General features: G+C 48.9%; 1 protein-coding gene, 1 long non-coding RNA gene and 1 pseudogene across 3 annotated transcripts; 2 read left to right on the forward strand and 1 right to left on the reverse strand.

Moving 5' to 3' along the window:
• Positions 1 to 1460: 1460 nt before the first annotated feature.
• On the reverse strand, positions 1461 to 5314 carry Pld6 (phospholipase D family member 6). 2 transcript variants are annotated; one of them, XM_036196512.1, is made up of 2 exons: positions 4843 to 5314; positions 1461 to 2917 (listed from the first exon to the last, which is right to left on the reverse strand). In XM_036196512.1, exons 1-2 carry the CDS (start codon positions 5261 to 5263, stop codon positions 2670 to 2672), a joined length of 669 nt encoding a protein of 222 aa, XP_036052405.1. In that variant the 5' UTR covers positions 5264 to 5314; the 3' UTR covers positions 1461 to 2669. The 2 variants fall into 2 exon arrangements, with proteins under 2 accessions (XP_036052405.1, XP_036052406.1); XM_036196513.1 differs by having other exon boundaries at positions 2726 to 2917; positions 4847 to 5314.
• On the forward strand, positions 4808 to 10731 carry LOC118589318. The gene is made up of 3 exons (XR_004945660.1): positions 4808 to 5279; positions 7905 to 8033; positions 10272 to 10731. It is a non-coding gene; the product is annotated as an uncharacterized LOC118589318 (long non-coding RNA).
• A 1925-nt stretch (positions 10732 to 12656) lies between these two features.
• LOC118588443 lies at positions 12657 to 13210 on the forward strand (annotated as a pseudogene).
• Positions 13211 to 14504: the final 1294 nt, after the last annotated feature.

Here is a 14504-nt window from a genome sequence, read left to right on the forward strand (position 1 = left end):
GTTCCATTTACAGTAACATACTCAAATCATACTCAAAACTACAAACACTGATGTGAGATACTTCAGCCAAAAAAAATGGGGGGGACCCCAGATGGGCCGAGCAGGTGGTGTCACATGCCTTTAATCCCAGCACTTGGGAGGCAGAGGCAGGTGGATTTCTGTAAGGCCAGCCTGATCTAGAGATCGAGATCCAGGACAGGCTCTAAAGCTACACAGAGAAACCCTGTATTGGGGTAAAAAACAAAAACAACTCAAACCAGATGGAAAAGACTTAAAACTATCAACACCAACATTAAAAGGTCAAAACTCCAAGCAAGTAGACAAGTGTATTGAACAACCCTGGGCACCACTGGTAAATTAAGCCCAGAGATGGGACAAGAGGAAGGAGAGATGAGCATAGTTGGTGCTGAGTACCACTGTTAGTCCAGCCTGACTTCTGTTCTCATCTCAGCCCCTTCCCCAGCTTGGCCGTCCACCCCCGCAGGCTGGGAACCGGCTCTTCATTTCCTAATGTTTTTCTTTCCCTTGGGATTCCAAGAACCTGGCTGCTTTCTATTGGGAATGTGTCATTTCTTTGACGTGTAATTACTATTGTGTCTCCTCGGCTACCCATAAATTTGTGAGTGAACAACAGAAAACCTACAAGCATCAAGAGAAATTAAAGATGCAGTAGATATCCACACTCATGGGTCAGAAAACTCAAGATGGTAACCCCAACTTAATCTACAGGTCAACATAATCCCTATCAAAATCCTAGATGCTTTAATTTTTTCCAGAAATTGGTGTGTTCATTTTAAGATTCACACAGAGATGTAAAAGACTAAGAATATGTTGGAAACAGGATTCATGTTGCCAGTTCTCAAAGCATATTACTGCTGTTCTTACTAATCTAGACTGCTGCTGGCATTACCACATTGAGACAATGTAGAGCCCAGACATAAAACATTAAATGAATGGTCGGTTGGTTTTCAACAAATGTTGTAAATAACATTCATTAGGGGAAATCATCTTCAACAGGTACTGAGACAAGTGAGATATCCACATGTACTATGCCCCTACCTTATAGCACTCAAAGTAGATGTGGTAGTACATACATGTAATCCCAGTACTTAGAAAGTGGAGGCAGGATCCAAGGCCAGCCTCAGGGCCATACTGAGTTTGTGGCCAGCCTGGTCTAGTGAGAGTACCTCAAAACAAAAAAAAAAAAAGATAAATATATGAACTAATGTCACTTCACAAGTCTTCATACATTCCTGCAGGTAACAAGGCTACTTGACCACGGACAGCCACATGATGCCATGTGGATACCAGCCCTCTCTGGAAGGACTCAAGGAAGATACACACACCGTCAGGCAGATGACAGAGCGAAACAGCCGTCTAGGAATCGTGCTTTGATTTTTTTTTTTTTTTTTTTTTTTTTTGGAAGGTCTGGAAATAGTACCAGGGAGTAGCTGCGGTGTTTGGAAAACACACTAAGCAGGAGATGGCTACTCTACAGTGCTATTGCTCCCCCAGGAACTCCTGTCTTCACCAGGGGTCTACATAGCTGTATACCACCCCCCAATGTAGCCACATTTGAGTGCAGTAGGCTAAGGCAGACAGGTAATAGTTTATATTCTAAAGTAATATTTATTGAAATGTGCCACCAGTCCAAGGTCCCCAATGGTACTGTCACTCAAAGGACATTTTGTGATCTCCCCCACCAGAGCACACACTTAGGAATTCACGAGCTCCAGAAGGGAAGGAACTTATCCAACATAACTGCTTCTGAGTGTTATACTTTATAGTGTCTGTTGAATCTTTTGGAAAATCAACATCAAGTTTGCTTGTCTTAACACTAAGTAAAAGGTAACATTTAAAAGGCTGAAAATAGCTGGGCATGGTGGCACATGCCTGTAACCCCAGGTCCTGAGGAGAAGACCTCCCCCCAAGAAGAAAGAACTCCTGTATGAGCAGTATCTGCTGCTAATGGTTCCGTGACCGAAAGGACCCGTCATCTACTCAGACTGACTTTAGGGCACATGGAGCTTGTCACACACAAGCATGAACAATGACAAAACCAGCTCTTACGTCACTGGAGCTACTTGCACATAAAAACAAAATAATTTGGAACATGTCACACGAATGTGTGTGAGAAACTTGTTCCTCTGACTCCCTGGGATGCCCTCTGCAGCGCTGAGATCACAGCCTGGGCAGCTCTTCTTACCTCCCTTGGTCATCAACCCCTGAGCCATGACTGAGCAGAGAGCCATGAGTCCACAGGTGCTAGAGGAGAGGTCACTTCTGAGTCACAGTATTGCTCTAATGTGAGGGACATAGAAAATTAAAGGCACCTGGACACGGGCAGGCACGGCCACTTGGCAGTGCTCACCGGTGACTAACACTGCCAGGCTACAAGGCCAGTTGCAGAGGGTCAATACTATCAGACGTGTCGAGTGATGCCCAGCAGCCACTTGAAGAGGATGGCCTGCCTATCTAGACAACTACTGCTCTAGGACAGCCTACAGCACTGCCCACTGTTGCCTCCTTCCTGACTTCTGATGGGCATGCAAGGACAAGAAGACTTCAGCCCAGTGCACCCAGGACTGCCCCCTGCCAGGAAAGGCTTTTCCGAAGCAGGAGGGAACCTCACAAGAGCAAGCGGGAAGACTGAGCAAGACAGAGCAGGGTCAGTGCCCTCGCTGCTTTTGGGGGAAAAAGCTGTACTTAGTGGGGTCAAATTCTTCCCAGATGCGCTCGAACTCCTCCAGGAACAGCCGCACATACTCCGTGTCCTCCATAATCAGAACGTTCTCACGGTTGTTCTGGATGGCCTGTGTGGTCCAATTGAGGGAGCCAGTGATGAGCACCTTCTTGTCAATGATGGCAAACTTATGGTGCATGTAGCCGAGGTCTTGGTCATGCCGTACCTGTATACCTGTGGAGACAAGGCAGCCTTTATTACGCTCACGCAGGTACAGCTACCCCCAAGCCTGCTGATGTTCTCTGTTGGCTCCACAAGGAAACCTAGGGGCTGTCCCAGGGTGGTACTAAGAAGACAGGGAGAAAGCAGTCTGTCATCTAGGTCAACACAGAAAGCAAGGACTCTGGGTGACACCAAACATTTCTCTGGGGAACAACCCACCCACACCAGCTCCACTAAGCCTATGTCTAAATGCTACCTCAGAATCCTTCAGAGAAAGGACTCAGACGTGTGACACACCCTTCCTTGCTGTTCTTGTCACTCACTGGATACATGGGGGGGGGGGGGGGCACGACAGTAGCCCAGGCAGGAAAGGAGTGTATATTGGCTTTGGCTGGTCAACTTGAATTACACCTCCCAGGGTGCCTCACTAGCTGAACAGAAAGAACTGTGCCACATCCTAACCTGTTATCCTCACCAAAGTTCTGGCTTTGGCTTCCTTCCTTTTGAGGGTATGTTGTTTGGCAGGGATGTTGGGGTGAAATCCAGGCCCTTTACATGCTGGGTAAGTGATCTGCCTGTCTTTCCTTCACTCCGCTTCTGACCCCACCCCATCTGTCTCTGCCATCACAGCAAAGCATGGCAGCATCCACCTCACTTGCAGACCACCTTTAGCCAGTCCCAGCAGCTCGTTCATGACTTGGGCACATCATGCTGTCCCCGATGCTAGCTGTCCCAGCCACCTCACTTCCTTTATGATCTTTGTGAAGCTTTCCAGACCTTTTTGATGTATGCGTTTTTCCTACATGTACCTGACTGCATCAATCATGGCACACTTGTTGATGGAACAATCTGGAATTCACCCAGCTGTGGCCAGAACATCAGTGGAAGTCCCATCTGTGATGGCAGTTTGGTTCTTTCCAAATCTGAGGTTTGTGACTCTCCAAAATCTAAATACAGCGACATCACCCATGCCCGATATCTTACTTGTCCACCCACCAAAATGACCTGACCGGAGATCACTCTGTGACTGCCAGTGACTGGGCAGTGAGTCGCCATGGTCCTTCTGCTGACCTGGGTGGGACACAGCAGGTGGGTGCTATGATGCTCTTCCCAATTTGCTGCCTGAAGCAGATCTGCTTTCCAGAGCCTACACTATCCCAGGGAGGAGGACGGCAGGCTGTGTGCAAGGAAAACTCCAGAGCACCGCAAAGCCTGAGCATTTCCCAGGGGCTCCCCAAACCTATCAGTCACTGTAGGCACAATGATGAGGCTAGGCAAGTGGGGGGGGGGCACCGAGTCTTGGGTAAAGGAGGGATCTAGCAGTATCCTGCAGTATCCACCACTTTAAATAGGGCAAACAAGGGCCACAGGCCAAGGGAGGGTAGAAATCATCACACCTGTTTGCCTGGGCAGAGCTGCAGGCTCCGCAGACACACTTATGGCCCCAGAGGTGGCCGATCAGTATTCATCCGCCACACCGTGGGGCCCACTTTCCAGTGATGGCCCAGCCTAGCGGGAAACTCACTAATCGGCACTGGCCACTCCTAGCTTCTCGGTGGCCCACGCGGAAGCAGCTGAGGGTCCTCCGGTGCTGACTGGGTTCAAACTGATTTAAGCCTTCGCTTCTGTCAGCCTGCAACAATCACAAAGACTGACTGCGTCTATATGCACACCTCTCCTCCAAGGCCAGAGCCTAGGAACAGGTGGGAATTCCCGCACCCCTTACTCTAGACATGGACCATATCGTTCTATAAACCCTGGTTCCTTGGCCAACTCACCCGCGCCTGCCTGCTTGCCTGCCTGCCTCCACCTTCTCCCTGAAAAGCTAGCTACCTGTTTTAAGACAAGCCAGCTTGGGGCATCCAGTAAGTCCGCAGCCACCTCAGCCCCTCCTCTAGTGTACACCTCCGGCGGCGGCGGCGGCGGCGGCGGTTTACCTGCCTTGCGCAGCAGGCCGATCTGCGAACCGTTGAGGGCCATGTAGTCGCAGTCGGTGATGACCCGCACGCGCACCCCGCGCTGGTGCAGCAGCTGCACAGCACGCCCCAGCTGCGGGCTGGAGAAGGCGAAGAGGCAGAGCTCCAGGCTGGAGCGGGCGGCCAGCAGCGCGCGCAGCAGGCGGCTCAGCGAACTCTCGCTGTGAGGGAGACTGCACGGGCAGCCCGAGGAGGGCCCGGGGGGCAAGCCTGGGGTCTGCAGGAGCGCCTCGGTGCAGGTCACCTGCGACGGGAAGAAGAGCACCTCGCGCCGTGGCCGCCGCCCGGCCAGCAGCCAGCGCACCAGCCACGGCAGCGCCTCCAGGGCCAGCGCGAAACCCGCGCCAGCCGCGACCACCAACCGCCAACTCGAGAGCCCCATGGCCGCCAGCTCCGAGGTCAGCGCGGGCACCAGGCGCTTGCGCGCGCCCGACACACCCCCACCCGCCCCCAACCCCACCCCCTCCCCCGGCGTGCCACGCCCCCCTGCGCTGGACCGCCCCCGGCCGGCCCCCCGGGGTAGCTCCCAGCTGCTAGGCTGTCCTCGGCACGCCTCCCCTGCTCCGTGTTGAACGCTTGCGGCACACGCACTCAGTCCTCGGCTAACAGTTGTGTGCCAGGGATCACAGGCTAGTACCGTCACCAAGCCAGCCGCACACTGCAAGCCCCCCCTCCCCCGGCCCGCACCCACTTCTGCTGCGACCCAACCACCCCTAACCAACTCAGCACCCTGGGCCGCGCCTGTGCCCAGGGCTGACCACTTCCCTGGCTCTAAGCTAGAGGGACTCTAAGGCACACCTTTCCTGTGGCGGACCACCAGGCCCTTAAATGGGTGTAAAGAAACAACAGGTAGATCAACTCAGGGCCCTTGAAACGGAGTCATGGTAACGATGGTGGTCAACTCGGCATAGGCCAGCTGAAGGTCAAAACCAGGATGTAAAAAAAAACCAATGGGTGATAGAGCAGATCAAAACTTCAGGGACGGGGTTGGGGATTTAGCTCAGTGGTAGAGCGCTTGCCTAGCAAGCGCAAGGCCCTGGGTTCGATCCTCAGCTCCAAACAAAACAAAACAAAACTTCAGGGACTTTCCTCGCCCTGAGAGTACGTACAGTGATGTTAGCCTCTGCCTAGTGAACTTTTCAGTGTTGAGAGAACTTAAGCCCCTACACAGATTCGTGCATCTTATATACCTGCTTACACTGTTGAATTCTGGGTAAAATGGGAAGGCACAGGGAAGAGGACAACAGAGAGAAAAGTCTTCAGTCTCAAGCCCGTTTGGGCCGAGGCTGTTGCCGCTGGCCTAGGCCTGTGCTCAAGAGCTCACACAGGCTCGCTTCCTTGCGTTGTCTACTTAAACTTGACTGCGTGAACCATTACTGGAGACACCCCCCACATCAGACACCACCACCCCCCTCCCTTAGGCACAGGGTGGAGAGGGCCGTGGGCAGCTTTACGGGCACCTGGTCTGCATTCGGAGAAAAAGCAAGGGCAGTGGGGATTCCCAGGGGGGAATTAGCCCAGCTGGCCTCGCGGTGACCTCAACTCTCAGCACCTGCTGTGTTCCCCTGAGGGGTGGGTCACCCCGGGGTCCTGTGAGAACAGCAGGCGAGGGGTGCTGACCTCCACCTAGAAGTTCAAAGACCAGAGACGGTGTCGGAAGCAGATGCTTCAGCTGGCGACCGACCTCCCCAGGGAGCCCACCAGGCTCTGGGGAACCGCAAAGGTCTACACAGCAGCGTGCTGGAGGGGGTAATGCTTAGAAACAGAAGGAAGGGTGGGGCTTGGGCTGCTCAGAGATTCCAATGAGAACTCCTGCGTTCAGTCTCATGTCTATAGCAATATGCCCATTGTGACATACATGACCCACTTCTGCCCCATGAGAAGGTCCAGAACCAGCCCAGCAGCTGTGAGGCTCTGGAGGGAGGACTGGACTAGAAGCCTTCTGGGTCCTAATGCCTGCCCTTCTACTGGGTCCTAATGCCTGCCCTTCTACTGGGTCCTAATGCCTGCCCTTCTACTGGGTCTCAAGCCGGCTTCCCCTGAGATAGGATGGTTGTTCTATTTTGGGGGCTCCTTGGCCTTATACCTATGGTTTGCCTTTGTTTCTACCCCACTTGTATTTCTAGTTTTTAGTTCTAAAGACATGGGCGAACCAAGAAAGAAACAAGCTGCTGCCAACGTTTTCTGAGTTACCTTAGATGGCTGCTTTTCATAGTTTTCTGTTGGAGGGCTCCTAAGTCACAGGTACTTACATTATTCTGCAACTTGAGATCTTTTTCAGATAAAAAAAAAATACTTGTTAGCTTTTCAGGTTGTTTGCCTCCATCTGTAGACATGCACAAGATGGTTGTGGATTTAAAAACAAAAAAAAACAAAACAAAACAAAAACTTGCAGGCAGTGGTAGAATGCTTTAATTCCAGCAGAGGCTGGTGTATTTCTAAATTCAAGGCCAGCTTGGTCTACAGAGTGAGTTCCAGGACAGCCAGAGCTACATGGAAAAACCCCGTCTCGAAAAACTTAAAACAAAAAAACAAAAAACAAAAAACCTCTCTCTAAAATCAATAATTCCAGGTATGCCTCTTAAAATAATTACAGCTGGACTTGGTAAAAGTTAATATTCCTTCAAAAAGAGAACCAGGCAAAATCACTAGGAAGGTCACCTGAGTAGCCAGTCATTCATGGCTCCCAGCTGGTTATATGCAATTAGGTCCTAACTGCATGAGACCGCAAGGTTTTCTGGAAAACTGGGGTGTGCAGGCTAAAAACTAAAAATGGGGAGGGAGTTCCCCTACACAGTAATGAAACGGGTGTTACATATGTTGAGTAAGGACCCAAGATATTGCTTAACACTGCCTTGAGAAAAACTTCTGCAACAAATGATGAATTTGCTACTGTTATGTTTCATGGTATTTAAATTTGTATAATGGAGAGAAATTTATATATAAAAGTTAAAATGACTAAATGTAATCACATGTCTAGCTCTGAATATTCCCTTCTCTTGGTCTTGCCCTCACCCTTCAAGGTCATGGATATCTTGCAGCTCTTTCTGAAATGTAAACTTTCTCTCAGGATCTGTAAGACCATTGGGGAAGAGAGTGTTAAAAACCTGTTCCAAGCACAAAGAAGTCAGCCGGAAACTTATAACAAAAAGGTTAGTAGTTAAAAGTCTATCTACAGACCATCTTAATTTGCTACAGCATGGCATGTGTGTCACTTGAATTCAATCCATGTTTAGAAAATAGAAGCAGTAAGATATGAGGGAAAATGTTTAAATGGATACAAAATAGATGGTTATGTTTTTGGTTTAAGAAAAGTTAAAATCTTGGAGAAGATTCCTTTTTCCTAAGAAAAAATAACAGATGAGGCCGGGTGGCGGTGGTGCACACCTTTAATCCCAGCACTCGGGAGGCAGAGGCAGGTGGATCTCTGTGAGTTCAAGGTCTGCCTGGGCTACAGAGTGAGTTCCAGGAAAGCGACACAGAGAAACCCTGTCTCAAAACACCAAAAAACAAATAAATAATAAAAGTAAAAATAAATTTAAAAAATAACCCCTCTTCCATAACACAATCCAAAAGTACAAGTCATTACCAAATCACTGAATCGTCCGTTAAATTTCATTGTGTCCCCGAATGGTCCCCTCTGAGGCACTCTGACTGCTGCCCTTTCTACACGGCCACTTTTGTCAGCTCGAAGCAGTTTAGAGAGATCTGCACCCAAACCTCTACAAGCAGTTAGGGTGACCTATGACGGGAACTCACGGGCCATGGGCTCAATCCTCTGTGTGCCCCTCTTGGTATTTTTTCAGGACTCGGAACTAGTACAGCTGGAATGAAGCCTTCCCTGCGTCAGTTAACCCTTCTCCCCAACTGTCAAAAAGCCTTAAAGAATTTTTCAGATCAGCTTCACATTCTTCAGGACCCGCTCAATTCTTTGACCGCAGCAGAAGTCCAAAATTAAAGACTAGATCTGACCATTGCTAAAGCAAGGGTTTGTACCCTCCTCCACGGACAATGCTGATTCCACACTGACAGCTCCTATCTGGTTTGAGATGGGCCCCAAAGGCACAGGAACCAGTCAAAAAATCCAACCACAGGCATCCTCTGTGTGGGATCTTGGTTCTTTCCCACCCTGGCTCCTCTCTGGATAACTAACTCCCTTCCTCCTTATTACTCACATTTTTATTCTGTCTTTTAAGTTTTACTTATCGAACATACCTCCCTTAAAGTGACCAGACTTGCCCCTAGACCCAAACAGTGGCTCTCACCCCAAACAGCAATTTTTGTTCCTGATACATCGGAAAAAAAAATCTTTAGGGCCGGTGGGTGGTGGCGCACGCCTTTAATCCCAGCACTTGGGAGGCAGATGCAGGGGGATCTCTGTGAGTTTGAGGCCAGCCTGGGCTACAGAGTGAGTTCCAGGACAAGCTCCAAAGCTACACAGAGAAACCCTGTCTCAAAAACAACAACAGCAACAACAAACAAACAAAACCCTTTAGACGCTGTGGAGAAACTCTGGCTAGAAGTGAACTTCACTCCGTTCCCCTCAGGCCAGACACAGTTCTTCACATGGGTCCTCCCTTTCCTCACGTCCCCTCCTTCAGGGCTCCAGAGCGCTGCTGCCTCGGCTTGCTTTTGGTGCAGCTCTTGCTGGTGGTGGAACTAGTCATTATCACCCTGAGCAACTAGACCTGGAAGGAAAAACTTCTCCCTCCTACCATTCCCTGTTTCTTCCACAATCCTGGACATAGATCTATTGCTCCTCAAACTTACCAACTCTACAGGAATCCTTCCCATTCTGACCTGACTCACTCCTGCCAAATGCCCACAGTCCTTCAAGACACAATACAAACCTTTCCCCCACCCTACGTAGGAGCACCTGTCTATAGATACCCACTTCCTCTCACCAGCTCATTCTGTCTCTCTCTTCTACTACCCCCTCCCCCCAGCTTTTGGGCAATCTCTCAGTTTTACTCTGTTGGGATAATCTTTTTGTTCATGTGTGAAGATATGTCTCTGTGTTACCTCACCTGCCTAAGGCACCTTCTGATTGGTTTACTAAAGAGATGAACAGCCAATAGATAGGCAGGAAAGGACAGGCGGGACTTCTGGGGAGAGATAGGAAACTGGGAAAGAATCTAAGGCGCTGGAGATTTTCCAGCCGGACATGGAGGAAGACAGAAATATGGTACTGAGGAGCAGTAACAATCCACATGGCAGAACGTAGATTAGTATAAACTGGTTAATTTAAGTTTGAAGAGCTAGCTGGGAACAAGTCTAAGCTAAGGCAAAGCTTTCATAATTAATAAAAGCTGGCAGTCCACAGAAAGACCTGCTACATTACTCTGTAACCAAAATCATCTATTTTGGCCCCCTACCAATTATTTCTCCAGGAATAGATGACAGCAATTGAATGATCCAGCAGCGATCAACTTAAAACTCAGTTCCTGCTAAGTGGACCCGAGGGCCCACCTCTTCAGCAGACCCCAAACTACCGCCTCCAGACGACAGCCCTCGTCAGCTCAAAAGAACTAAGAAAGAGACAACACCTTTTCTATGTGTTCAGGATCTGGAATGATAGAATGCCCCAGCCATGGAAAGCAGCCTGCTGAGGTGTCTTGCGGTCATTGTCAAACTGCTGTCTGTCAACCACAACCCAACAACCCTGGCTGGGCAAAGAGTCACAGAGCCAACACTACCCTGTTGGGCAAAGCAACCCCAGGAAGAGGGGGTCCTCGCAATCTGCCTCCACCAATGGACCAACTTCCAGGTACCCGAGCCCCTGGCCCACCACCATAAGAGCTTGCTCCCCTTCACAGAGTCCCTCCATTCTTGTAGGAGAGAGGCTGCCCGTGTGTGCTAATAAACACAGCCTCATTTGTGGAGGTCAAACTCTGGTCTCTTTCCTGCCTTTTGTCTCTATACTCTGCCCTCCAAAATCTAACAAGACTTTCTGCAGGCTCCACACTCAAGCTTAAATCCAGGAAAGTTGATCCGCCATAATGATCCCTCCAGTCTCTCACTCGGCCCTATAGCAGCCTGCTTGCAGGAGCCCTTCCTCCCACCCTACCTCTACTCCCTAGGGACTCCACCTTAGAGTGGACCCAATCCACATGGCTCTTACCCTCAGTCCTTCTCAGCCTCCTACCCTGTCTCCATTTCTTCCTGTCACCCACCAAACGAAGGAAAGCACTTTTTTTTTTCTGAGCTGAGGATCGAACCCAGGGCCTTGTGCTTGCAAGGCAAGCACCCTACCACTGAGCTAAATCACCAACCCGGAAAGCACTCTTTACCGGGGACCCCAGAGCCACCACACTTTGTCTACAATCCAGAGAGGACAGTTGCCATCAAGGAATGCAACAACCGCCCAGCAAAGACAAGACCAGATATCAACACCTAGAAACACCTCAACAATCCTAACCCCAAATGCTTAGACCCCAGTGCAAAAACACAAACATGAACAGTCAAGACAATATGCCTCCCTCAACCCCCTGCATCCTGCCTGAGTGCTAGGGATTAAAGCTGGATGTCAGCAACAACAGAAAGTATATAAACCCATGGAAACTGAACAGCCCACTTCGATGAAAAATGGGTCAATACAGAAATCAAGAAGGAAATAAAAAACTTTCAGAACTGAATGAAAATGAAAACACAACCTCCCCAAACCCATGGAAAACAATGAAGGCAGTTCTAAGAGGAAAGTACATAATGCCAAGTATCTACATCAAAAAATCTGAGCTGTCTTATATTAGCAACTTAATGGCCCACCTGAAAGACCTATAACAAAAAGAAATCACACCCAAAAAGAGTAGAGAGCAAAATTGATCAGACTCAGGACTAAAATCAATGAAACAGAAATAAAAACAATTCAAGAATCGCTGAAATGAAGAGTTCATTCTTTGAGAAAATTGAAAGACTGACAAACCCTTTAGATGAACTAAAGGATGGAGAGAGGAGATCCAAATTAATAAACTGAGAGATGACAAGGGGAACATTATAACAGATACTGTGGTGGTATTTTGTATTTTGTGTATGCCTGAAGATCAGAGGGCAGAGCCAGCCACTAGCTAGCCATAGAGGCCAGGCAGTGGTGGCATACACCTTTAATCCCAGCACTTAGGATCTCATGCCTTCGCTCCCAGTAATTGGGAGGCACACATGCCATTAATCCTAGCACTAGGGAGGCTGAGACAGGAAGTGATAACTGGCTGGACAGAGAAAGGAATCTAAGGTGGGAGGGGACAGGAACGAAGTCCTTTTCAGCTGAGGAGTTGGTGAGGTGATGGGTGGCTGTGGCTTGTTCCTTTGTCTCTCTGATCTTCCAAAATTTACCCCAATATCTGGCTCCAGATTTTTATTAAGAACAATTAGGCCGAGCGGTAGTGGCGCACGCCTTTAATCCCAGCACTCGGGAGGCAGAACCAGGCGGATCTCTGTGAGTTCAAGGCTAGCCTGGTCTACAAAGTGAGTTCTAGGAAAGGTGCAAAGCTACACAGAAAAAAACCTGTCTCGAAAAACAAAATCAAAACAAAACAAAAAGACCAATTAGGATTCCTGCTACAGACACTGAGGAAATCCAGAGAATAATAAAAACATAATTTTAAAATCTATAATCAACCAAACTATAAAACCTAAAAAAAAAAAAAAAAAATGCTCATGGAGCACCACTCCAGGTGGTGGGAGCGTACTGAGGCAGCAAGAAAGGGATCCGCTGGGGACTTGGCTGGGCTGGTGAGCCAGAGGGTCGGTGTGAGCGGCCTGAGGTTCGTTTCTGCACAATGGCATCTCCGGCAGGCCCGCCAGCAGCCGGCACCCACAGCAGGGATTTTTCAGCACCGGGAGTGCGTTGTCATGCACTACCAGATGAGGTATGAGTGTGACGCTCCAGTATGAAATCAAGAAGCTGATCTATATCCACCTGGTCATATATATGGCTGTTGTTGGTTGCCACGATGAGTGTGGGACACCTGAGGCTCTTGTCACATGATCAGGTGGCCATGCCCCATCAGTGGGAATATCCATATTTGTTGAGCATTGTGCCGTCTCTCGTGGGCCTTCTCTCCTTCCCTCGAAGCAACATTAGCTACCCGGTGCTCTCCATGATCAGCATGGGGCACTTCTCCTCATTTATGGCAGCATGGAGATGTTCCCTGCGGCACAGCAACTCTACCGCCATGGCTAGGCCTACCACTTCCTGTTTGGTTTTTCTGTTGTGTCCGTCATGTACCTGGTGTTGGTCCTGGCAGTCCAAGTTCATGCCTGGCAACTGTACTACAGCAAGAAACTCTTAGACTCTTGGCTCACCAGCACACAGGAGAAGAAACGGAAATGAAGGAAACTGATCAAGGAGGCCTCAGAGACACCCAAAACAGGAGGGGCTAATGCCATTAATTTGTTTGTTTATTTGTTTGAGATAGGGTTTCTCTATATAACAGCCCTGACTATCCTGAAACTTGCTTTATAGACCAGGCTAGCCTCAAACTCACAGAGATCTGCCTGCCTCTGCCTCCTAAATGCTGGGATTAAAGGTGTGCATCACCACGCCTGGCCTGGTTAATCTTGATGACCCACCATAACTAAATGGTAAGGCTCTACTGTGGAAGACATCACTCCCCACTTTGAATGCAGGACGTGGAGAAATCAACCTCTTCCCAGGCTGGCTTGTTGTAGAATATTCTTTTAAGGTGTGTTACTTTTGTTTATGTTGCATTTGTTTAACTCGGTGAAGCTGTGTTACTTTGACTTTCTAAAACACCTGATGGTCTAATAAAGGGGTGAATGGTCAATAGCAAGGCAGGAGAAAGGACAGGTGGGGCTGGCAGGCATGAGGATAAGAAGGATAAAAGAGATGGAGGAGCGAAAGAGAAGAAGTAGCCAGGGAAGGAGGAGGACCCAGGGGTCAGCCACCCAGCTACACAGCAAGCCTCAGAGTAAGAGTAAGATTTACAGAAGTTAAGAGAACAGTAAAAGCTGAGAGGCAAAAGGGTGACTGGATAAATTAAAGGTAAGGAAAGTTGGCAAGAAACAAGCCAAGCTACTGTCCCTCACTATCATCTCCAGTGACCCACAGGGAAACATTTTGTTTCCTGTGTCCATGGTCTTGTACTCTGCAGGCCTACAAGTTTTTGTCTCGGACACAGGAATGTTTCTGCTGGGAGGCACAATAAATATCCCACTGAACTGGAAGCCTAGACTTCTCCCTGGCCATTTTGGGCTCCTGATGCCCATGAATCAACATGCTAAAAAAGGAAAACAGTGTTAAGAGGCATAATTAATCCAGATTACTTGGGGGAAATTGGACCACTATTCCACAGTGCAAGTAAAAGAGAGACAACCATCTCCAGGGATTTAGCTGGTAGGGTGTAGCACAAATCTCTAAAGATCTTATCAAATAAAAACAAACATGGAGCCTAGGTATTAGGGTGAATGCTGGAAGATCAGAGAGGCAGAACAAGCCACAGCTTCCTCACCTCACCAACCCCTCAGCTGATCCTGTTTCCTCAGACTGGAAGCATCTGAGTCCTATGGTGGTATTTTATTTGTACTGAAATGTGATGTATTTGTATGTTAATAAATAAAGTTGCCTGGGGGTCAGAACTAATAGCAAGCCATAGCAGAAGCCAGGT

The sequence above is a fragment of the Onychomys torridus genome, chromosome 8 (genome assembly GCF_903995425.1).
Source record: "Onychomys torridus chromosome 8, mOncTor1.1, whole genome shotgun sequence".
Classification (NCBI taxonomy): domain Eukaryota; kingdom Metazoa; phylum Chordata; class Mammalia; order Rodentia; family Cricetidae; genus Onychomys; species Onychomys torridus.